The sequence below is a fragment of the Misgurnus anguillicaudatus genome, chromosome 10, assembly GCF_027580225.2.
Source record: "Misgurnus anguillicaudatus chromosome 10, ASM2758022v2, whole genome shotgun sequence".
In the NCBI taxonomy this organism is placed as follows: domain Eukaryota; kingdom Metazoa; phylum Chordata; class Actinopteri; order Cypriniformes; family Cobitidae; genus Misgurnus; species Misgurnus anguillicaudatus.
This window is the reverse complement of record NC_073346.2, coordinates 38,633,608-38,659,710: the sequence shown is the minus strand read 5'-3', so window position 1 is coordinate 38,659,710 and position 26,103 is coordinate 38,633,608. Positions and strand designations below refer to the sequence as shown.

Here is a 26,103-nt window from a genome sequence, read left to right as displayed (position 1 = left end):
TTGGAATCTGATTACGTAATCCAGATTACATGTAATCCGTTACTACCCAGCTCTGGTAACGCGCAACCTTTTGACGTGATTACGTAATAGAGGGCAAGTACTTTTTTTGGCAATAATGACCATCTTTTCACTAGATAAAACCCTTATGCCTCGGATGGGATCATTTAGAGACCTTTGAATCTGGACTGAAACTGTAAACTGTTAAGGTCCACTAAAATCCACTACATGGAGAAAAATCCTGGAATGACTTCCAGTTGAGAAGCACTGCTATTGGCTGTAATTCATACACTGAGTCATTGAAATTGACTTTGAATAGCAAAAAGGACATTTTTATTTTATTTTATTTTTCTTTAATCTGCTGTCACTCTCAGCTCAGGAGAACTGCCAGTGTGACATGTTTTCATCAGAGGTATTTAATCCAAATAGGATTATTTAGAAACGGCGTATCTCATATCCTCTCTATTAGAATATCCATTCATCCTCTTACTTTCAGAAATATTAAGCTGTAACATCCCCATTTTTGAGGCCTATATCACAATAATAACACCCTATCATAGGCATCAATCAACAAAATGAAGAGGCGGGACAGTCGTTGGCCAATCGCCGTCCAGTAGCCAATCACAGAAAAAGGCTCGAGAGAGATTATGCATTCAAAGCACGGCACACCTAAAGCAAAACTCATTATCATTGGTTGCTCGTGCTTCAGATCCAATCTGAGCTCGGGAATCACTGGAAGCTCTTTATGCTGCCCATTTCCAAAAATTAAATGACTTTTGGAGGGTTACAGCCAGACATATACGGTACAGCCAGACGGTCCTGGCGACTTTCAAAAAGGACATTTGGTTTTCATAACGCCGAAGGTCTATTTGGATGCAAGACGCTTGGTTATGGATTCTTCCAGACGTATGAATTATAAATACAGTATATAATGGCGAGTAGAAGAGAAACCTTGTAAGTTCCCGAAATGCTTTTCTCAAAGCCTGCCAAACACAGCGACTGAGGCCCTAATTTGCTTGTCTGTTGATTGATTGATGGCATCATTTAAACCGACTCCCATAGCAGGTGCCCATCTTAGTTAAAGGCTCGGCGAGCAAAGCCGCGTTCCTCTCACCTGGGCATCAACTCTCGCCCGTCACAGAGACGGCTCTTACATGTCAAGCCTGTAATGAATGGTTGATTGCGGCACAGATTACACATGACATTTATCTGTGTCACTGCTTTCTTCACTGTGATTGGACGACGGGTCCGAAAGCTGGAGGCTGTCGTGCAACAGCCCATTTATCTCAACGTTAAAGTCATTTTCATAACAATATCCTGCTCAAATGATGTGTTACTTACAAACCCCAGTGATATAAATCCGTATGATTGTAATCCATATCTCGCACCGTTGTTTATACAAGAGCAATAAATCAAAGGAGTTTAGCCGTCGTCGATTTTTATTGCTTTACATAAATGCTCGCCTAAACTTGATGTTTTTCACGAAATTACTGGTAATGTAAAGGAATGTTATGAAATGTTGCCTAGCCAAGCAACTGATCAAATTTAAAATGCCTTTGTGAGGAAATATGGCAAAAATACTTGGTATTGACTAGCGTTTCATACACAATCTCATGGCAATTGGTTCTCATTTTATGAGGTGGATAATTTGAATTAATTTAGTAGGACCACATGTGTGCATTTCTTGTGGGATAAGGGGTGGGGCTTCATAATAATAATAATACGTATTGCACAATTCACTTAATACGAATTAGCCAGCTTGTAAAATATGTATGAATTTCTGTGAGATCAGGCTGGTGTTTCTCTAAAATCTGCCTTATTTATTCAGAAAAGTGTTTTAGCATCTCTTGATCGTGTCCTTTCTGCCGCCAACAGCAATGTCAGATAAACGTCCACGAGTTAGCGCTGAGGTAAACAAGGGCGACTGAAAGACATTGCATATGGCCCGGTCCAGGAGAGTCATAATAAATCTGTTGTGAAGGTGATCGCACATGACACCGACCGCAGGAACCTTCCACCATTGCGCCTGCGGTTATTAAAAGATTTGTTTCTGATGTTTTATGTATAGCGGTGTGTCAGATGGGTAATGACCTCACGCGCTGAAGGCTGGGAGATGGGATCTTTCTTTCTCTGTCAAACTCTTTATTTCACACCATTACTCAGCAAGTGAGGCCGTGGTCCAAAACTTAGCGCGCTGCCATGCTGTCTGACTTCTACATATAGACAGCTGCTTTACAGGGTCTTGTGCCGACAGGCAGCAACATTTTTTTAAATGCCCAGGTTTGGGTCCTTTCTCTACGCCCAGACAGCATAGCAACCTGCATACTAACTACTATACACTCTCAGAAAAAGTATAAAAGCTGTCACTGGAACGTTACCCTTTAAAGTCCATGTAAAGTGATATTAAATATGTGTTCTGAGAAAAATGTGTTTTTAACCACCCAGCTAAATTTGAATGATTAAAAAAACACCAAATAAAATAAGTAAAATAGATAAATAAAATTCTCTGCTCTCAAACACTGGGGGCGTGTCTGCTAAAACCACACCCACTCACAGGAAAGCTGCCGGTCTCTCTCAACTTTCAAATACTGCTACAACCTGAATGGACGCTCGCAGTTGTGTTATGGGCGGGGCCATGGCCGTATCCAGCTATGAGGTCACAGAGGTCCGGACCTTGGTAATTTTTTCATATAAAAAAATTAAATTTGAAGTTCTCTGAATGACTAATTCGTTTTCAAAACGAATCCGCATATATAATTAAGGGGCTGTCCACACGGAGACGCGTATCACTGTATACGTATAAATTTGTTATCGTATTGGCGTTTCATCCACACGGATCCGCTATTTTTTGAAACCGGGTCCTAAAGTGGATAAATCTGAAACCGACACCCTTGCGGTTTCGTCTGTACAGCCAATCCGTATATTTTGTGAAGCGAAAACGTCATCACATCACGTGTCGGAAGCGTCACACGTAACAGCAACAACAATAACGGCGGACTACGTGATTGTGTTCGTGCTACAGAAGCTACTAAAGCCTACTAGCTTTATTACAGCAAAATCTATTGCTTCTATGCAATTGTGGTGACCAACAAGCGATAATGGACAACACCATACGTTGGTTATGCGCATGCTCAAAGTCTTCTTCTCCGTGTATAGTGTATATCTGTGGCAGAATTACAGCGCCCCATATTGGTCCGGCATATATACTACACCGCTTTCAGTCGGTTTCGTTTTTACGGATTATTTTTTAAGAGCAAGGGAAAAAAATGATCGGATAGGGAATGCACCGGCTTCGTGTGGACATAGCCTAAGTTTGGACAGTTTAATGTATAGTTTAGTGTAAAATGACGAAGATTGTCTTAAACTGCGATGGCGCGGGTACAAAATTTGCAGTGTTGCCAGATCCCATTGTTAAAAATCCTCTTTAGACATAGTGTTTTAGCAATTAATGTGACACTTTGACATTATCTATAAGGTGATTGTTAGGTGTAGGTTTGTATTAGCGATTTCTCTGATTTATTTCTGAAATACAAGGTTTGGACAAACTTTTTTTGTTTTTTTAAGGCCAATTATTTTAGCTTGTTTTTCGTACTAATATCTGGCAACATGGAGACTGAAAGTTATCAAATAAGACGCATCATTCAGCGCGAGCAGGTTATTGCTGATACTACATTAAGATAAAAGCAGTAGTCATCATAATTGTGTCTATATCAACAACACTATCGAAAAACAGAAAATAACTCTGGCACAGAGATGTAGAAGAATTGGGTTTAAATAAAATATGCCAAATATGTTAAAACACATAGTGTAAAACGGTAAAGCTAATCTCAACAAAACAAAACATAAGCATTAAGAATTCTGTTATTTCATTGAATTTAGAAGTTAACCTTTAAAAAAGTCATGCTGAAAACAATAAGAGCACTAAACAAGTTCATGTTTAAAATCTTGTAACGTTTTTGTTATATAATATTGCTTATTAAAATGATTACAAAATAAACATTGTTGCATGAAAAAGTAATAAGTAATCCAGCAGTCCCAGTCCATCCCCCAAAACAGAGTGTGTACCCAAAGTATAAAAGTTAAGACGGAATATTTTAGATCCCAGGTCAAAATAAAGTATACTTCAGTGTACTTAAACCACTTAAATACTAGCAAGTACATTTGTAAGTTATGTAAAGTTATGCTACAAATATACTAATTAAAAGTAAAGTTCTACTTGAGCAGTACTTCAGTTTACCTGAAAAAGTAAGAATACCAGTACCAACTAGATTTTTATTGAGATAAATGACGTCTCAAAATAACACGTAGATGTTTTTAACTTAATTTTAAGAAGTTTCAAAAACAAATGTGATATAAAAACCACAAAATGAGTGCACGAAAATAGTACATTTATTAAGTGTACTTAAAAAGTGTATTTTATTTTTATGTGCACTTTTTTCACCTGGGATAGCATTTGTTATCTCTTAACACCCCACCCTGGACCTCGGTAATTTTCAAACACTGGCTACGGCCATGGGCGGGGCCATGCTCAGTGGCTCTGGTGTGTCATCAAGGCACCCTTTTTGCCCCGCCCCAAATAATCCTGAACACAGAAATGTGGAAAAACTGTTTAGCAGTGTACGGGGCAGGACACACCAAAGCTTTTGTATACAGCTGAAAACGCCTGCACTGCAAAAAATTATTTTCAAGAAAAAAAATCTTAGTAAAAATTCTTAAATTAAAAGTTCTCTAAGCGAATTCACGCGTTTTAGACCATAAAACATTTTTTGTTACATACAGCAAACATCTCCTCACTATCTGCTTGCTTCCTGTCCGCTGATCAAACTGTAAAAAAAACGTGATCTCTGTAGACAGCCCAGGCTCCACAAACTGCAATAATAACAAACTGGCCAAACCTACACCAGAAACCATAACAAAGTGTTCTAACCAATAAACGGCAAGAAGGATTTGGGGGTTGGATTTGGGCGTGTTCATGAAAGCACGGAAGGGAAGGGGAGGAGTTAACTACGCTCAGTTTTTTTGAAAACACATTTCAAAAATCAACACACAGATTCGCTTAGAGAACCTTTAAGATGCTTTTTCTTGATGAGCAAAACGACCCCCAAAAAAAGTTTTTAGACCAAAAATATGAAATTTAAGTGATTTTGTGCATAAAATGAGCAAAAAATCTGCCAATGGGGTAAGAAATTTTTTCTAGTGACTAAGAAAAATTTTCAAAATTTTTTACTTACCCCATTGGCAGATTTTTTGCTTGATTTATGCACAAAATCACTTAAATTTGATATTTTTGGTCTAAAAACTAGACTTATTTTCTTGGGTCATTTTGCTCATCAAGAAAAATAACCTTAATTTAAGAATTTTTTGATATTTTTACTGAAAACAAGACAAAAATACTAAGAATGTTTTTTTCTTGAAAATCATTTTTTGCAGTGTGCCAGCTGTTTTTATAGCTTAGCGCCAGCTTTCTTCAGCTAAGCGCTTTAGTAGCTGTGATACTTGAGCTGTGAGCCAGTTGGTTGTTGTGAAACTTGTCCCGGCCTCCTTCGATGTGATTGGACGGCCGTATAAGAACTGACAATGACGAGCGGGGCTTTTCGCCCAAAGTTGAATCTCTTTCAACTCTCGGCGCTCAGCGCTGAGCACAAAAAACGTTGAGCGCTGGCTTTCAGTGCGAAAAAAATGCTAGCTGCTGGCTTTTTTGAAAAACACAGAGCTTTCCATTGGAAACAATTGAAAACATACGCAGGCCGTGAGTGTAAAAGCTTTGGTGTGTATGCCCCCTTACTCCACAATTCAGTACTACATAGTTCACAGGCTTTGTAATGTGTTTTAGCAACACATTTCTAACATTTAAAATGTGTTTAGAAAAAATTCTCTTTAAAAATATCCTAATGTTTACTGTTTAGGTACATGTACCTGTGAGGTACCAATATCTATCTGCAAAGTACTAGTATATACTCTTGATTTTAAAATGTATAGCATAAACCTTTAACTCTTTCTCCGCCAATGACAAGTTATCTTGTAAATTTAGAGAAAACGCTTTCCTGCCAATGAGTTTTTATGTCAATCCATATTTTCGCTATTATCCACAAGATGGTGCCCTTACCCAACTTATAAAACACTGAAGCATCCACTGATCCAAAACAGTAAAAACTCTATGTATGTTTTGATCATCGCTCTGAATCTGATCTCTATCAAAAGGCCTTTACAAAAATGCAATTATCTCAGCTTTTTGCTAAAAAAAAATGTATAGTTTTGAAGAAACCTACCCATATTTGAGAGGTGGTAAAAAGAGCTGCCGCTGGCTGGCAACTTAAAAATACAACGCTGGTGGGGAAAGTGTTAAGATTTGGCTTGAAACAAGAAAAAACTTGCCAGTACTGAAAAATAAATGTAAAGCAATTTTTTTCTCTATGTGAAAAAGCCTTTGTGTTGGGAGCATTCCTTTGATGGGTTGCTGGTCTATGTAGGCATTTTTGCTAGGTTTTTCAACACAGCCAAAGACCCTGAAATTAAAGGTGAAGCACAAAGATTGCATCGGTCATGCTGGTTCCATTATAGCAGGCTGTACTGAAGATAAACCTGTGCAGATCTGAAAGGCTAGTTGTCACAGATGGGTGCTGTTTAGGGGTTTGATGTGATGGTGCCACGTTGCAGTCATGGTTTCAGCAGATTGTTCAGAGCTCTTTTGCTTCACTGTCTGATTCTGCTAACACCTGCTCTCTGCTGGCCCTCGATCTGGGCTGGCCCTTTCTGTGTTCCCTAGAGCCAGGCACTGGCCCACTACAAAGGCACCAAACACGCCAAGAAACTGAAATCCTTGGATGGCCCGAAATGCCTCAAACAGAAGAGCCCGGTCGCCAGGGAAAATACCAACAAGGAGCCACCTAGAGGTCTCTCACCATTGACGATGGCCAACAACACAGACAGAACAGGTAAAAGATATGATCTTATGTTTTGTTCAGTATAAACCAGAATGATTGCCTAAATATTTGGCTTGTTGAGAGGAAGTGTACTTTTTGAAATAAGACTTCTTTCTCCTAGTAGATGATAAAATGGAATGAAAAATCCTGCACTGTAAAAAATGATGTGACTGTTAAGTCACTATTAACATGTTTTAGGAAGTGCACAACAAAGCGTTTAGACGCGGAAGGCGGACACCATCTGTAGGCACTTCCCAGCTTAATTCAGCTGAGCGCTTTGGTTACTATGATAGGCCTACTTTGTTGAATAATGCGCTGGTTGGTTTTTGTGTTATTTGTCCCACCCCTCCTCCATTGTGATTGGACGAACAAGTGAGAAGTGACATTGACGAGCTGAACGTTTTACCCAAAATTGAAAATTTTTCAACTCTCAGCTGCCAGCTGCTGGCATTTTTGAAAAGTGCTGCGCTTCCTTTGGAAACAATTGAAAACGCCTAAGTGTGCACAGCACGCCCCCTTTTTGTTAAATTAAGTTAAGCTATTTAATTTTTAAAAGTATTAAAACATTTTAAAAAATCCTAAAATGACAACATTTTTTAAGAAATGTATTATTTTGTGTATTGGTTAATGGCGTGACGTTAATTATTTTGTGTCCGTATGGTTCAGTTAAATGTAAAATGGTTAAAATTTCAAAATAAATTTGCAGATTACCTGCATACATTCTCATTTTTGAGGACCAAGTCTAAAATTTTCTGGTTTTACTTAATTTTGAAAGAATATTTGGGGGATAATTGCAAACATGTCAATGTGGTGTAACCAGATGGCGTCAATTGGTGTAACTAGTATTTTTTTATTAAATTATAAATATATTCATTAAAAATGTTAAATAAAATATAATAATCTAGTTTAGTGTAATATGATTTTTTACATACATTTTTACATCATTTGTCAAAGATTATTTAGAAAACAGAGCTGTTTTAGCATATGTTTGGACAAATATTACAAAAATGCATAAAAAATTTAATTTACACTGCAAAAAATGATTTTCAAGAAAAAATGTTCTTAGTATTATTGTCTTGTTTTCAGTAAAAATATCTAAAAATTCTTAAATTAAGATGCTTTTTTAGATATTTTTACTGAAAACCAGACAAAAATACTTTTTAATATATTTTCTTGAAAATAGTTTTTTGCAGTGTAGAACTAACTAATAAAATTATATTTTAAAATGTTTTTATGATGATTATGCTTACATTCCATCAAGGTGGATAAAATATTTAATATTTCTCATTCTTTGGCACAATTGGCGGTTACACCATTTTACATTTTCAGGTCCATTCAGTCTTAACTTTCATAAAAATGGTGCAAATGTAATTTTGTATTGCATAAAATTAACATAAATACACTATGTGCATTGAAATAAACATGATGCATGCTCCATGCTTTTAAAACAAGTCTAAAAAAAATTCTTTCTCATCTTGCCAAATAGTTTTTGTCAATGACCCGTATACTGAATATGATTAGGCCATAAAATGTTGATTATTTTATTGACAGGACTTTACAAATACTTTAGTGTTTGTCTGAAGAATTTTACATTAAACAATGGTTTAAAATTTCCCAGCATGCTTTGCAGCATACCAATTATGTGGTTAATATTATTAAAAAGGATTTACTGTATTGTTTGTTCTGCATTCAGTAAATTTCCCAGCAATGTCAAGTGTTGACCTCTGCTTTTTATTTTCGTCATAAACTTCTCTGTCTGACTGGAAACCGGTCATACGGTCCAAGAATCTGCTTAAAGATCGTAATATGTATTATAGACACAAATCTTGCCTTCAATGTGCTTATATTATACCAATATCTTTAAAGTACACAATTTCCAAGTTTATATGCGCCAGTGGAAAAAAATGTGGAGCCCACTCAGGGTTCTCGTTTTCATCGACCTCGACTGACCTCCATGTTCGTCTGGTTAATAAATGCAGCATTATTAACCCCAGTAGAGCAGGATACTGTATAAATCCCTCTCTCGGTTCTTTATAGGAATCTTCATCACTGGTTTAGATGATTCAAAGCATACAGTGTCCTCTCTTTATTGTTTATTCACAATCCATGGGTTGGCCAAAGGCTGTGAAGGATTATAGCCGGATCAGGACATTGAAATCTCATGGAAGTAAGCACATTCTGGAATAGGTGCACTCAACACACGTCTGGAACCAATAATATATTTCATTTATAGGCACTGTAGTCAAGTTGACCCAATGGAAATGACAATTTCTGCTCAAAACCTGTATTTGAGACTGTTTGGAAATCATATTTCACTCAAAAATTAAAGATCTCTCATCTATTTTATCACTTTTATTTGAGTTTTTATCTTTTGTGAAACACTAAGAACATATCGTCCACATCTTTAAAATGACAAACAAACGCTTTATGACAGAAGACTTCAAACTTTTTCAGTCCAAGGACCATTTATTGTATAAACAGATACAACATACTACATAACATTTTAAATTTACTGAATAGATTTTAATGGGGTAACATTAATTTCATTTCGTTTTATATTATTTTATATTGGAAACTTGATTTCATTATTTTATAATTTCTAGACTATTCATGTATTTTTGTTTAAAGGGACAATAAGTAGTATTTACCCCCATATAGTGGTGAAATTGTATTTTGCATTCAAACAAATAGTGCTCTCTAGCGCCTGGCTTTTACAAATGCGTGTTGCAACTACAGTAGCCGTTTTGTACCCACTGATCTCCTTGTGCGTTTTAGCTAGTTCACGTGTTCTGAGTGAAAACGCTTTGTGGAAACACATTGGTAGGCTAGTGCTTTTTGTCCCTCTCTGCTATTATAGTATATATTTATTTTACATTCAAAGAATATTTCATACCACCTTGGACCCCCAAGTGGCCCCGGACCCCCTGTTGAAGATCCATGCTTTATGATGTTTTCCAGAAGTTTACCATTTGCGACAGTAGCTGCGTATCCAGTACTCTTTAATTTGTCCAAATTGACATTGCGAATTAAAATACAGGCAATGGAAACACGTACATTTTGTGAAAACTCCCATATATCCAAAAAAGTTTTTACGCTCGCATGAGATGGTTTTTCAGGCAATTCAGAAAAGGTGTATTTCGCAAAACTGCGACACTGCAAAAAAAATTATTTTCAAGAAAAATCTTAGTATTTTTGTCTTGTTTTCAGTAAAAATTTCTTAAATTAAGATGCTTTTTCTTGATGAGCAAAACGACCCAAGAAAATAAGTCTAGTTTTTAGACCAATAATATCAAATTTAAGTGATTTTGTGCATAAAACAAGCAAAAAAATCTGCTAATGGGGTAAACAAAATTTTTTTAAACATTTTCCTTAAACACTAAATTCAAGAAAAATTTGCTTAAAAGAATTTTGTTTCTTGAAAATCATTTTTGCAGTGAATGCACTGCAATAAATGACTTTCTTATTTAATATTTTTGTCTTGTTTTCAGTAGAAATATCTAAACATGAGATTAATGAGAAAATAAGTCTAGTTTTTAGTAAAAAATTTTAAGTAAATTTGTGCGTAAAACAAGCAAAACAATTTGCCAATGTGGTGAGAAAAAAATCTTAAAATAAGTTTTCTTTTTTCTTAAACACTTAATTTAAGCAAAATTTTACTCACCCCATTGGAAGAAAGTTTTGCTTTTTTATGCACAAATTCACTTCAATATTTTTTTGCATAAAAACTAGAATTATTTTCTTAAGTCATTTTGCTCATCAAGAAAAAAAACATCTTGGTTTAAGAATGTTTAGATGTTTCTACTGAAAACAAGACAAAAATATTAAGAAAGTAATTTTTGCAGTGTGCAAACAGTTTATTTGCATTTTCATGTCACCTGATGTAAGTAAAGGGCTCATTATAGTTGTGCGTAGGTCCTACACTGCAAAAAATGAAATAATCTTAGTATTTTTGTCTTGTTTTCAGTAAAAATATTAAAAAAATTCTTAAATTAAGATGCTTTTTCTTGATGAGCAAAATGACCCAAGAAAATAAGTCTAGTTTTTAGAACAAAAATATCAAATGTAAGTGATTTTGTGCATAAAATCTGCCAATGGGTAAGCGTTTTTCTTAAACACTAAATTCTAGAAAAATGTTCAAGATTTTTTTGCTTAGCCCATTGGCAGATTTTTTAGCTTGTTTTATGGACAAAATCACTTAAATTTTATATTTTTGGTCTAAAAACTAGACTTATTTTCTTGGATCGTTTTGCTCATCAAGAAAAAGCATCTTGAAAACAAGACAAAAATACTAAGAATTTATTTTCTTGAAAATCATTTTTTGCAGTGTACATCTCTTTTGATTTAAAATAATCTACTATTACACCTATATGTTGCCACTCCTAAGTATATTAATACTCTAAAAATAATGCCTAGTTCCGTGAATGTGATTAGTAAACCTATCAACATCAGTTGACAAGATGTTTGGAATGACTTAATGCGCAAGAAAAATCTTTTCAGTTTCAGTCGCATATCATCAGTTAATGGAAACATTTGTCATTTCGCAATATAGTATTTGTCAACATTTAGAAAGTAACGCTTAAGTTTTGCGCAAATCTACAACGGACACGCAGCTAGTAATTCATACAGTATGGACTTGAAAAAATATGAGGGCCAATAAATAATCATTATTTTTGGGCAATTTATTCCATAAAGACAAAAGCATATAAAGCCAGATTATATCCTCCACAAACATTCACTGTCTTACATTCTCCATCTTGCAAAAACAACACACCATCTCTGTTAGATAGAAAAATCAATTTGTTTAGTCTTGTATGTATGTACACATAGATAAACACAGAGATGTGTTAACGTCAGCAGTTTACGATGTGCAAATCCACAACGACACCGTTCTGCTAACAGAAGTCTCGGGAACATCTTGTATCTCAAATGGAAATGCCTGCCTCCGCTGTTATCAAAAAACTAATCGGCCTGCTATTGTTTGCATTAATCAGACCTGCGAATACAGAAGGGCACGGTGACCCGGTAGAGTACATGATCGCACGAGGGCCAGAAACACCCGATAAATCCTGACACATCATCGAACATCCGATCGTCTCGCTGCGTTTGTGAGCTGGGCGTTTGTTTGTCAAAATGCAGTTCGGTGATGAATATTAATGTCCAGAGATGTCAATGAGATGAATTGTGGAGAGGCTGAAAGCTGCATTATCTGGAGTTTATTTGCAGCGTGTAATGAAAAGCAGAGAGTCGGGTGCTAATAAGGAAAGCACACGGGAGATAATCTGCTGTTTCTGAGAGGCTATATAATGTGTAAGGTTTTTGCTGTTATTAAATAATTGTTGTTTAACGGGCCTGGGGAAGAGAGTCTTGTGTGCAATTGTGTATGTGCATGTCTCTTATCTTGATATTATTGATTTCTTTAGATACATTAACACTGTCAAGCTGCTTTTATTTTTTTGCATTCGCACAGTGTGTGGTACTTTATCTAATATGCAAAGCACTCTAAAAATGTCTAATTTATTTGGACAAAAAAAATTACATTAACCCCCTAGGACCTGTTGTGTCCACATACGTAATACAAATGTTTTTTGTTGTTTGCCCCAATAATATTTAATTCTGTGTAACTGGTTGTACACAAATGTGGATAATTACACTGCTTGATGTTCAAAGAAAAATATTTGGTTATTATATTTATTGGTTCGTCCTAACCCCAAATAGCTGGAAGTAATCTAAAATTCAAGCCAAACCAAAGCTTGGGACTTAGGAGGTTAATAAGCATAAATCAGTATTCAATATATGAGTGAAAAGATTAAACATGTTCATGGCTTGCTGACAGTCTTGGCTTGTGGCTTGTTTGAAAAAGTCTATTTGTGACCCTGGACCACATAACCATATGGGTCATACGGGTAAGATGTTTTGAAATTGAGATTTAACTATCATCTGAAAGCTGAATAAGATTGTTAGGATAGAACAATTATTGGCTGAGATAGTTATTTGAAAATCTGGAATCTGAGGGTGCAAAAATAATCAAAATATTGGGAAGATTGCCTTTAAATTTGTCTAAATGAAGTCCTTAGCAATGCCTGTTACTAATAATAAATACATTTTTGATAAATGTATTTATTATTTGCAAAATATCATCATGAAACCTAATCTTTACACTGCAAAAAATGACTTTCTTGCTTTTATTTTTGTCTTGCTTTCAGTAAAAATATAAAAAAATTCTTAAATCAAAATGCATTTTCTTGATGAGCAGAATGACCTAGGAAAATAGGTCTAGTTTTTAGACAAAAATATACAATTTAAGTGCATTTGTGCTTAAAACAAGCAAAAAATCAAGTAAGAACATTTTTCTTTAATTTTCTTGAATTAAGTAAAAAAAGTTTTTTTCTCTTACCCCATTGGCAGATTATTTTGCTTATTTTAAGCACAAATTCATTTAAATTTAATTGTGTTTTTTTTCTTAACTTATTTTTGCTCATCAAGAAAATGCATCTTAATTTAAGAATTTTTAGATATTTGTACTACAAAATAAAAATACTACACTACAAAAAAAATTTTTCAAGAAAAAAATTCTTAGTATTTTTGTCTTGTTTTCAGTAAAAATATCTAAAAATTCTTAAATTAAGATGCTTTTTCTTGATGAGCAAAACTACCCAAGAAAATAAGTCTAGTTTTTAGACAAAATCAAATTTAAGTGATTTTGTGCATAAAACAAAAAAATCTGCCAATGGGGTAAGAAAAAATCTGGGGAAAAAATCTACAAAAATTTGCTTACCCCATTGGCAGATTTGTTTGCTTGTTTTGTAAAAAAAAACAATTTAAGTGAATTTGTGCTTTAAACAAGTAAAACATTGCCCAATGGGTTATGAAATATTTTCTTGAATTAAGTGTTTAAGCAAAAATTAAACTTATAGATTTTTTTCTTACCCCTGTCACGATCGGTTTAACCCCGGAAAGTGAAAACAAAAGGAGAACCCAAACGCAGAGGAATACAAAAATATAACTATGGATTTATTTACCAAATAACAGAAACACCCACGAGGGGGTAAAACAAGGAATAACAAAAACACTGTGATGAAACACAAATCAGACTGGAACAGGTAACTAGAAGCATAACACTAAATATACAACAACGCACGCACCCCACACAGAGAACACGAGGGCATTATATAGGCTATATCCACACGAAGCCGGTGCATTCCCTATCCGATCATTTTTTTTCCTTGCTCTAAAAAAATAATCCGTAAACACGAAACCACTGAAACCGGTGTAGTATATATGCCGGACCAGTATGGGGCGCTGTAATTCTGCTACAGATATACACTATACACGGAGAAGAAGACTTTGAGCATGCGCATAACCAACGTATGGTGCTGTCGATGATCGCTTGTTGGTCACCACAATTGCATAGAAGCAATAGATTTTGCTGTAATAAAGCTAGTAGGCTTTAGTTGCTTCTGTAGCACGAACACAATCACACAGTACGCCGTTATTGTTGTTGCTGTTACGTGTGACGCTTCCGACACGTGATGTGATGACGTTTTCGCTTCACAAAATATACGGATTGGCTGTACAGACGAAACCGCAAGGGTGTCGGTTTCAGATTTATCCACTTTAGGACCAGGTTTCAAAAAATAGCGGTTTTACTCTCTGAAATCGCCGGATCCGTGTGGATGAAACGCCAATACGATAACAAATTTATGCGTATACAGTGATTCGCGTCTCCGTGTGGACAGCCCCATAGACAGCACATCAAATGGGGAACAGGTGAACATAATTAATCACGTAAGACACGAGTACATAAGGGAGTAGGGTAAAAGTGACAAGACACTGGGAACACGTGTCACACATACATGATGTGAAAACACACGTGTTCCCACATAAACACAATGCTGCCATAGCCTTGCCCTCTAACATCCGACCTGGATAATAACCAAGGTCAGGCAAGACCATGACAGCCACAAAACACTGGGAACACGTGTCACACAGACATGATGTGAAACACACGTGTTCCCACGTAAACACAATGCTGCCATGGCCTTGCCCTCTAACATTCAACCTGGATAATAACCAAGTCAGGCAAGACCATGACAGCCACCAAACACTGGGAACATGTGGAAGCCACACAACTATATGCCTCCACATGCTCCCACACAGAACACAGTACTGTCATGGTCTTGCCAGATACACTCAGACCTGAGTCTAGTACAAAAGCTCTGGCAAGCCCATGACAGTACCCCCATCTACAAAGACGAATACCAGACGTCACAAACAAAACCAAACAAAGACATTAAACACGAGGAACGAGAGACTGCACAACGGAGGACAACCATGACAAAATAACAATAAATAACAATGGCAAACAAACATAAATGACAAACGGGTTGGGATGATTCAACAAAAACAATACATGATGAAGGGGTGGTGGGGCAAAAACAGGGGGAACAAAATGTCCAGGGTGCATAAAATGAGTCCCAAAGCTCTGTTGCCTTGATGAGGCATGACGTAGTCCGGGTTGCGCCTGCGGCTGCGCAGGCGGCTGACGTGTCCGCGGCTGCGCAGGCGGCTGCACCGGCGGGTGACGTGTCTCCGGCTGCTCCGGCTGCACCGGCGGGTGACGTGTCTCCGGCTGCTCCGGCTGCACCGGCGGGTGACGTGTCTCCGGCTGCACCGGCGGGTGACGTGTCTCCGGCTGCACCGGTGGCTGCGCCGGCTGCGAGGCTCTCCTTGTCCTCCTCCTCCTTCGTCCGGACACCGGGAGCTCTGAGAGGCCACTGGTCACTGGGGTAGTCTCTAGCGTCGGGGAGACGGGAGTCGACCTCCCCATCCTGATGGCCCCGGTCATAATACCTCTCACGCTGGACTGGGTCTGGCGGAGTCCAGCAGATCCAGTATGTGTCCGCCTGGCGTTGGTTTCGGGTCCGCATACGAGTGGGTCATAAAACTCGTAACCCGACTCGTATGCGGGACGGGAACCTCTTCCCCGAATGGCCAGGCGGCTACCAGCAAACATCCTCGCTGGGTTCAGTGTGGTGCGTGCGTTCTGTCACGATCGGTTTAACCCCGGAAAGTGAAAACAAAAGGAGAACCCAAACGCAGAGGAATACAAAAATATAACTATGGATTTATTTACCAAATAACAGAAACACCCACGAGGGGGTAAAACAAGGAATAACAAAAACACTGTGATGAAACACAAATCAGACTGGAACAGGTAACTAGAAGCATAACACTAAATATACAACAACGCACGCACCCCACACAGAGAACTCGAGGGCATTATATAGACAGCACATCAAATGGGGAACAGGTGAACATAATTAATCACGTAAGACACGAGTACATAAGGGAGTAGGGTAAAAGTGACAAGACACTGCTGCCGTAAACACAATGCTGCCATGGCCTTGCCCTCTAACATTCAACCTGGATAATAACCAAGTCAGGCAAGACCATGACAGCCACAAAACACAGGGAACATGTGGAAGCCACACAACTATATGCCTCCACATCCTCCCACACAGAACATAGTACTGTCATGGTCTTGCCAGATACACTCAGACCTGAGTCTAGTACAAAAGCTCTGGCAAGCCCATGACAACCCCAGATTTTTTTTTCTTGTTTTAAGCACAAATTCACTTAATGTAATATTTACACTGCAAGAAAATGATTTTCATGAAAAAAATCTTAGTTTTTCTGTCTTGTTTTCAGTAAATATACATCTAAAAATTCTTAAATTAAGATGCTTTTTCTTGATGAGCAAAATGACCCCAAAAAATAAGTCTAGTTTTTAGACCAAAAATATCAAAGTTAGGTGATTTTGTTCATAAAACAAGCAAAAAAAAAAAAAATCTTGAATTTAGTGTTTAAGAAAAAAAATGTATGCACAAAATCAATTAAATTTGATATTTTTGGTCTAAAAACTAGACTCATTTCTTGGGTGGTTTTAAGTCGCATCTTAATTTAATATTTTTACTGAAAACAAGACAAAAATAATTGGGTTTTTTTTCTTGAAAATAGCTTTTTTGCTAATCAAGAAAATGCATCTTGATTCAAGAATTTTTAGATATTTATACTGTAAACAAGAAAAAAATACCAGGTAAGAAAGTCATTTTTTGCAGTGTATAAAGTAAATCCCTTCAAAGCGTATGTTGCTTTCCTCCAATCGCTGCTCCAACAGCTTTTATTCTTCTGCATGAGATGTTGAAACATGGCAGCTGGGATTTGTTCCCATTTATCCTTGAGAGCTTCAGTGAGGTCAGGTGTTGATGTTAGTGATGGGATCTGGCTTATAGTCGACCTTCCATTTCATCTCAGATGTGTTTCGGAGGGGTTCAGGTCAGGCCTTTGTGCAGACCAGTAAAGTTCTTTCACATCGGACTGGAAATAATTTCTGTCTGGACTTCTCTTTAGGTGGCATGAGGGAATTGTCATGATGGAATAGAAAAAAGCTCCTCTATAAACTCTTTCTACACAGCAAAGAAATCACTAGAAATCTATTGTATGTTGCATTATATCTGTCCTTACAGAAAGGACTAGAAAAGCAAAATATGCTGTGGACATGCTGCACTCGCGCCAAACGCAAAGCATCACGGTCCTACCTTTAGATTACTCGCGGGATTAAACTTCATGTCATGCTAATTTTTCACAGGTGTTTATTTTCCACTTGCTTCAGACATTCTTTGTTTTAAGGCAATCGCGCCGTCCAATTAGCATCATTTGCTTAAACTCGCATCTATTCGCGTCTTTGGATTAACTTTGTATGTAATCTACTCACGCAAGTCTTTGAATTCCGTTTGGTGTGTACGCCCTATTAGACCAGCACAAATAAAGTCTCATTGTCTTGTGTTCTGTGCCCAAAACGAGCAGAGAGACTGGCTGTAGATTAGAAGATGAATCAGCAGATATCCTGTATTTGTGTGTGTGTGCATGTGTATAACAGAAATCCCTTCATCTCGCTGTTCCAGTCCAGTGCTGCAGGAAATGTAGCCTGATATTAGCTATTAAAGAGCAGGTTGTCAGGGGAGGCAGGCCAGCTCAGACAGCCGTACAATGAAGGCAGAGAAGGCCGATCGAGAACAGTCAGGGAATAAGAGGCCCATAAGACAGTAAAAATAGAGTCTTGGGGCTCTTTCACATGAATCACATCCAGGGCTGAATTATGGATAGGGCCCGGCGGTCACCTTCAGTACATACAGCAAAGTGAACATTTCATATTACAACAGAGCCAGGTGTTTAAAGAGGCAGAGTTCAAGTTAGAGAGGTTTGTCAGTGGGAAAGAAAAATTCTTGTTGTCCTAGTAAAAAAAACAATGAGTACAGTGCCGGTTACATTATGCATGATGTCGATTAAAGATCACCAATTGACCAATTCATGTTTTTACATTTCATTCTTTTCAAATCGATGAGTTTTGTACAAAATCAATCCAGAAAAGAATGTGTTTTACCATGCAAAAACATTGTACTATTCCAAATACACAAAATAACGTTGATTTTAGCAATTAAATAGGTGCCCTTTAAAGAGAATAGCAGAGTAACGATAAAGATACAAGAGGCGATATTGTTGGGATCACTTTCTAAACATTTTTTCCCAGCTGATGAACGATAAACCATTGACAGCATCATATATTTGAATTAAAGTACACACGTATCTAAAATAGCAGATGGCACTGTGGAGAAGCTCATTGCTTTTCAATTCAATTTTATTTTATTTATAAAATATACCATTCACAAGTGTAAGTTGTTTCAAAGCAGCTTTACATTAATAGATGTAGGAAAAAGCATAGAAAGTGAGCGTAGTAATAATGTATCGTATACAGTAAAGTATTAAACCCTCCTGGCTAGTCCAAGGGGAAAACTTCTAGGAGGAGAAAAAACCCTGAGTATATATACTGGGTTTGTTTGTCTCATTGTCCTCGAGGTCGAGACAGGTAGAGAAATACAGAATCCTATTAGCGTAGGGGCCGTTCACATGTAATGCAAGTGTCACACAGTGTTGTGGTTTAAATCAGCTCAGCTCCAGACAGGCTACACTGAAAAAAACAACTTGTAAAATTTACTTAAAAAAATCCTCGTAACAATTTGCACGAACTTTTTTTAAGTAAAATTTACTGCTTTTTTATAAGTAAAACTTACCTACTAAAATCAAATAAAATGTACTTAAAATTGCATGATAAAACATATGTTAAATAATTAATTAAATGTTACTTCATTATTTTATTTAGAAGTTAGATTTATTTTAATCGTTTAGGTAAAGTCTATTAGTTTGGGGGTTTTTTTGAAAATGGAAGCATTGCTGTCCTAATAATATTAAATAAATCGTATTTTCTGTTTGTTATTTTCTTTAACATATTCCTATGGACCTAGTTATTTTTAGTGTTATAAATGGCATTATAACACAAAATTCATGACTGACAACAAGTCAGTCATTGAATAAACTTGATTCAGAACAGGAACGCACACAAACTGTGTTTCTGACATGCATTATCAGCACTGTGGAGAGAATTACAATACAATGTTCTGAACAGGGTTCATGTAAAGAAACACTGATCACCTGAACGGTGACTTCACAAAATTATTATTTACAACAAAACAACATCAATAATATAAGAGCTTAAACCTTTATGACATTTTGCTAACAAATATTTAAGTAGTTAAAGTTCTTATCAGTTCTTATTCTGTGATAAAGGTTAAAAAATAAAAATATTCAGGCGCAAAGAATTGTGGGTATTCCTTACAACATGTGCAAATAAATGTAAGTAAATTTTACTTAGATTTTTTAGTGTAATGGATTTAATATTTTTAAGAAAAATTAACTAAGATTTTTTACTTGAATCTGCTAAAGTTTTTGATTAAAATTTACTTAATTATTTTAGGACTATGTGCAGTGACTATAAAACAGTTAAATAATACAAGAAAATATCTAATAAGACTTATTATTCTAACACAGTTAATTTTTTACATGAATTAATTGTGTATTTATCATAATTTTACTTAGGAAAATCTAGTTCTCAATAAATGTTAATATTATTATGTAGAAATTATGAGAGTTAATCTAATAAATATTACTACACCAAAAAGTTCGTTTTTTCAGTGTAACTATTGCAGCATAAGTATATTACCCAGATGAGTTATGTGAATGCTTTGTTCTGCACAAACTAACTATTGCGGGATAAGTACATTTACTGGACATTTTATGTGAATGCTTTGTTAAAGAAGAATGTCTTAAGTTTAGATTTAAATTGATCGACTGTGTCTGATACTCGAACATTATTTGGTAAATCATTCCAGAGCTTAGGGGCTAGATATGAAAAGGATCTACCACCTTTAGACACTTTTGATATTCTAGGGATAATTAAGTGTTCAGAATTTTGATCGCAGTGTACGTGATGGATTGTATTCTGACAATCTGACAATTAATATACAAGGGTGCAAGGCCATTTAAGGCTTTGTAAGTGATTAGTAATATTTTAAATTGTATGCGATATTTAACTGGTAGCCAGTGTAAAGATGCCAGAATTGAACTTATGTGGTCATACTTCTTAGATCGAGTAAGCACTCTTGCAGCGGCGTTTTGAAGTAGCTGAAGCTTGTTTACCTGATTTGCGTGACACCCCCCGAGTAACAAGTTACAATAGTCTATTCTAGAGGTCATAAAAGCATGGATAAGCTTCTCTGCATCTGATGCAGACAGCATATGACGTATTTTTGAGATTTTTCTAAGATAGAAGAATGCTGTGCAGCAGACATTGGAGATATGATTATCAAAAGATATTGCTGTCGAACATCACACCTAAGTTCTTAACCGTGGAAGATGGCACCACAGTGCAGCCATCTATGGGCAATTTGTAATCTGACGTTTAGAGCGATTTGGTTCAATAATAAGTATCTCTGTCTTATTTGAGTGTAGCATATGAAAGTTATGTGCCATCCAGTCCCTAATATTACTAATGCAGTCTGTTAGCTTAGAGAACTGGTGTTTTGCTAGGATGTGACAAGATGTAAAGCTGGTTATCATCCGCATAGAAGTGAAAACTTATGTTATGTTTCCTGATAATGTCTCCTAGAGGTAACATATATAACGAGAATAGGACAGGACCTAAAACTGATCCCTGTGGTACGCCGTATTTAACCGGGGAGTGATATGACTCTTCCTTATTTACATAAACAAAGTGATAGCGATTGGTTAGATCTAAACCAGGCTAACGCCTGACCACTGATGCCAACATAGTTTTCTAGTCTATTGAGTAAGATAGACTAGGTCTAAGTTTGAGGTCCATAACATAAAATGACCTCAGGTGCCCAGTGCTGATGCAGTTGAATAGAATTTTACTTCATAAAACTGCAACAAGAACAGCATGTTTATACATTTAATGACATGTAAACAATTTCAAATGTCTTTGGTGTCCTCAGAATACATGTTAAGTTTTAGCTCAACATAGCATACAGATAATTATTATAAAATGTTAAAATTGCCACTTTGTAGGTGTGTCAAAAATGTTCCGTTTTTGGGTGTGTCCTTTAAAATGCAAATGAGCTGATCTCTGCACATAATAGCAGTGCTGTGATTGGATCGTGCAGATTAAGGGGCAGTATTATCCCTTTCTGACATCACAAGGGGAGCCAAATTTCAATGACGTATTATGCTTGCAGAGAATGGTTTACCAAAACTAATTTACTAGGTTGATATTTTTCACATTTTCTAGGTTGATAGAAGCACTGGATTATAGAACTTAAACATGGAAAAAGACAGATTTTCATGAAATGACCCCTTTAAAGGAAATATGCAATATTGGTTAATGCCATTGAAGGTAAATGATTTGCGCACACAAACATACAACCGGCTGGCAGTGCTGATGTTGTTAGGAAATAGGTCAAGTGCTCATCTGTTGTTAAATAAAGTGAAGGGTCTGTTCTGATTTGTGCACATTCAGGAAGTATCTACTAATTGCTTATTCAGAAGAGAAAATCTTTAAGTGCCATGCCGAAAGAACCAAAATAAATGCAAAGTTTACTCATAGAAAAACAGATTGGAAGTTTGGAGCACGCTATTGACTACAATTACAGAAGATTGTGCTTTAAATGTTTTGGATGTTGACATTTCACAAGACTTTTTGAAGATATCAAAAAGTGTCCCCAGAGTGCTTATGTGAAGTTTTAGCTCAAAATACCCCAAAGATAATTTATTATAAAATATTAAAATTGCCAATTTGTAGGTGAGCTAAAATGTGCCATTTGTGGGTGTGTCCTTTAAAATGCGAATTAGTTGATGAAATGCAAACACTGATCGCCATGATGGGGGTTTGTTGAAATGGAAACTCAACTGTGCTTTCAATTATTTCTCTCTCTCTCTGCACTAAATGGCAGTGTCGTGGTTGGATAGTGCTGGTTTTTTTTTTTTTTTTGACATCACAAGGGGAGCCAAATTTCAATGACCTTTTTTCACATGCTTGCAGAGAATGGTTTACCAAAACTAAGTTATTGTGTTTTTTTACATTTTACATCTCTGTGCAACTGATACAGACCATATTTAGGTTTAAAAAAAAACAAATCCATCTGAGAAATAGCAGGAACAGTTTTCTGGTTTTGTCCGTATATCCAAGCACTGATACGTATTGCATACAAAACTGGCAAACACAATCTGTATGTCTGCCGTCCAATACATTCTGATCTCTGAGTCTCAGCGGCTTAGCAGCATTCACAAACAGAACGGTGTGTTATATTTTCAGAACCGCGCATGCAAAATAATCACAGCTGAATTTCATTTTGGCCAGAAAACATTTGTGATCACCTGTAGTTTATTTATGTTCTTCTACTTTTCCAGTGTTTCAGCGTACAAGTCATTTTACATCCAGCGATCAGTGCTTGGATTAAATCAGCTTTAATGTGAACCAGACCATGCTGTGTAAACGTCTAGCGTCTCTTACAGTATGTGACCGTGCAGTCTGATGATGTCTGTAAACACATGTGATCTCCCTATAGCCATATTTTACATAAGCGTTCTTGATATAAAACTGTGGAGAATTTCTAAATGAGGTTTTCGTGCGATTAATAATAAAAGCAGGGGTCTGACAGGAACGTGCGTCCCTCGGGTGCTGATTTGACAAGTCTGCGTGATTCATAATGGGGCGTAATCTTTATAATTAGAGCACTTAATCCAGGATCATGATGAAAATGTAATCACAACTCAAGGGAACTTTCTGATTAGTGGATATAATAATGAGGGTGGAAGGATTATAGAGGCGACTGCGTATTACTGCCCCTGTAATTAAAGAGAAGAGATTGGCAGCGCGCTGGCGGATGTCATGAAGACAGATGCTTTTAAAGCCTTACAAACATTCATGCATTTAATGCATCTTTTATTTGTTATAGCTGTTGTTTGACTGCTATTAACAGTCACCCTTTTCACACCAGAAGTGCAGAAATCCACTATAACGCCGCAGGTGAGCTCTTAAAAATAAAGGTGATATAAAAGGTTCTTCACAGCCATAGTAGAACTATTTTGGTCAGCGCCGGCACCTGAATGTTTGAACGGGGGGGCTAAGACTCCTGCACGGGGGGCACACACTCTCAGTGCCAGTGGGCGTTAAGCAATCACATATTTTTCAATTAAAATCACTAAAGTCCTGCACTTTATTTTCTTATGGATGTTCCTACGCACTTTACTTATCATGAACAACGGATTATTAATGTTTATACCACGGGGCTGTTGAATGCTTTATTCTGATTGGTTGAGAAATGTTCTAGGGGTGTTGATTATTTTTCTGTAAACCGCACACCTAACTTGTCAAATGTCTAAAGAATAGGCACCAGAGCAATGTTTTTGGTAACCGTGGTATAAGCAGAATAATTGACTAATTGGATTATTTGAAAATAATGCACAGGTGTAACTCCGCTTCGTACCACATTACCACCTTGGGTGTGCATTATTTTCTTATAATTCAACAATCCATCGTCATTTATTCCTTAATTGATGTATTTTATTTAGTCAATACAGTATGTATTATAGGCTCTTTATGTGTATCATAAAAACTCTCAGAAAACGTGCAAATGTAGATAATTCTGGATGTTTAATTTCTTTTTGTAGCATCAGGATCACTAGACGAGAGCTAAATAACCTTATTTTTGTGCACATTCCGACTACTTTTCCCTGTCACATATAAGGGAGAATTCCAATTGGAAGTGATCATCCCTATACCCTATTTTCCCTTTAAAGGCAGGGTATCTGATTTGATCCAGAAACAAGTTATGCTGGTTAAAAGTCTCCTCACATCCTGATAGCAATCACTATGTTGAGTTGTTTAAATGTATTTGTAGAAATTTATGTCATTTGTCAAAGGCGTAGGGCCAAAAAATTTTAAACCAATCATAGATTTCGGTCCTAACGGACGTTGCCTTTTTTGTTCCTCATCCGTGAGCGTAATTTGAATGCCACTGCACAGCCTGTTCACGCAGACATCATACGTCATTGGCACGTTCACGTGCCCTCACCTCCCGTCTGTAAACAGAGGGAGAACGGCAAACTTTTCGGCTGAATTGACAACATTGTATTGCTTATGAAATTTGTGTTCGTTTACGAATTAGCGTAACGATATAGTTACTACGTCTACACACCCGAAAGTGTGCTTTAACTAATTCTGATGTAAAACAGTTGTTTATGTTGGTTATTTTGGTAATGTTATTCACTTTGTACTGCAAAGTTTTCTCACTGGTGAATGAGACATGAGATTTGACCGTCTGATCTGTGCGTGTTCATGTGTTTTGAAAGAGGCGTGACTTTGGATGGCGATTTAAATGGAGGGAGGAATCATGATTTTATTGCTAGTCAGCTACCGTTAACATTTTTCAAAATTAGATACCCTATATTTAAAGATCAGAGCTCTGCAGAGAGTTTCGGAACTGTGTCTCATTGTGTGGCCACTAAACAGTACACTTGGAGAACAAAGCAATGAAAACAACATTATTTTCTTTATATCTGGAGCAAAAGTTTAAAGAGTGTCCCCTTCGCTAAGTGCCCTTCAAAGCACTCTTTCAAAAAGTACACATTTGCACATAAAGAATGCACAATAGTACCTCAAAGGTACATTGGTACCAAATATATACATATCTGTTTATATAAATGGTACAAATTAGGATATAGGGCAGTGGTTCTCAAACTGTGGGGCATGGCCCCCTTGTGGGCCCTGAGATGGTGCCAGGGGGCCCAAAGTTTAATGACTTTTAAAATACATTAATTTATCATAATTTTTGTGTAATGAAACCCCAGAACAATAAGGCTATTAACCAACACCACTACAATGTATAATTCAATATGTTTTATTTAATTGAAATGTTAAGTTTTGGAATGTTTTATGTGGTAAATTTTCTTTGGGGGGGGCATGAAGGGATGCATCGTACACAAGGGGAGCCGCACAGTAAAAAAGTTTAAGAACCACTAATATAGGGTACTGCCACAGTGACAGCCTTTTTTGACCTTATTTTTGACAGAAGCAAAATTCTGAAATATGAGATCCTCGTGGGAAAAACAGGTCATCCGGTCACCCCACGTTTTTCTTCCTCAGCACCACAGAACGTGGATTGATCACAGCCATTATGGTCATTAATGAGGGACAATTGATCTGTCTCTGTCTCTCTGTCCTCTTTAGTTTATCTCTGTCCCTTTCACCTCATGTGTCTCAGAGGTCAATGTACCTGGAATGGAGATTATCACAACACCGGCAGACAATCAAAGCAGCCTGTTCTCTCGCAAATTACCTTTTAATGACTTATTTTCACACACAAATGGGGTTCAACTTCATCACGCACTATTAAAATCGCACACACTATTTTATTCAGGGCCATTAGGCAGCACTGTATGTGGGTTTCAGAGAAATAAATGAGTTTAATGATGTTGTTCATCAGTATGTTTTTAAATTAGTTATATACATTAGGGTGTATTCTATTGATTTTAGTTGTTTAGTGTAAATTTATCTGTTGAAGTTTTAAGACTCTGTATAATTAAAGAGAACACTGCCATTGTGTGTTTGTGATATCATTAAATTTATATCTTAAATTAAATATTTATCCCTTAAGTAACTTGATTTACTTTATAGGAGCTTGTAGTTATGATCTGGACTTTCTCTCTCTTTTTTTGATTTTCTACTTTATCTCTTTCTCAAGGTGATTTTCACCATAAAATGACTTTGCAG

At 36.6% G+C, this 26,103-nt stretch overlaps 1 protein-coding gene across 2 annotated transcripts in view; it reads left to right on the top strand.

The window, feature by feature from the left end:
• The window catches only part of znf385d (zinc finger protein 385D), an 80,618-nt gene that overhangs the window by 42,507 nt on the left and 12,008 nt on the right, over positions 1–26,103 (top strand). For both annotated transcript variants that reach the window (XM_055211386.2, XM_055211385.2), the window contains exon 4: positions 6,764–6,932. In XM_055211386.2, coding sequence (XP_055067361.1) covers positions 6,764–6,932 — 169 coding nt within the window. The remainder of the gene's footprint in view (positions 1–6,763; positions 6,933–26,103) is intronic.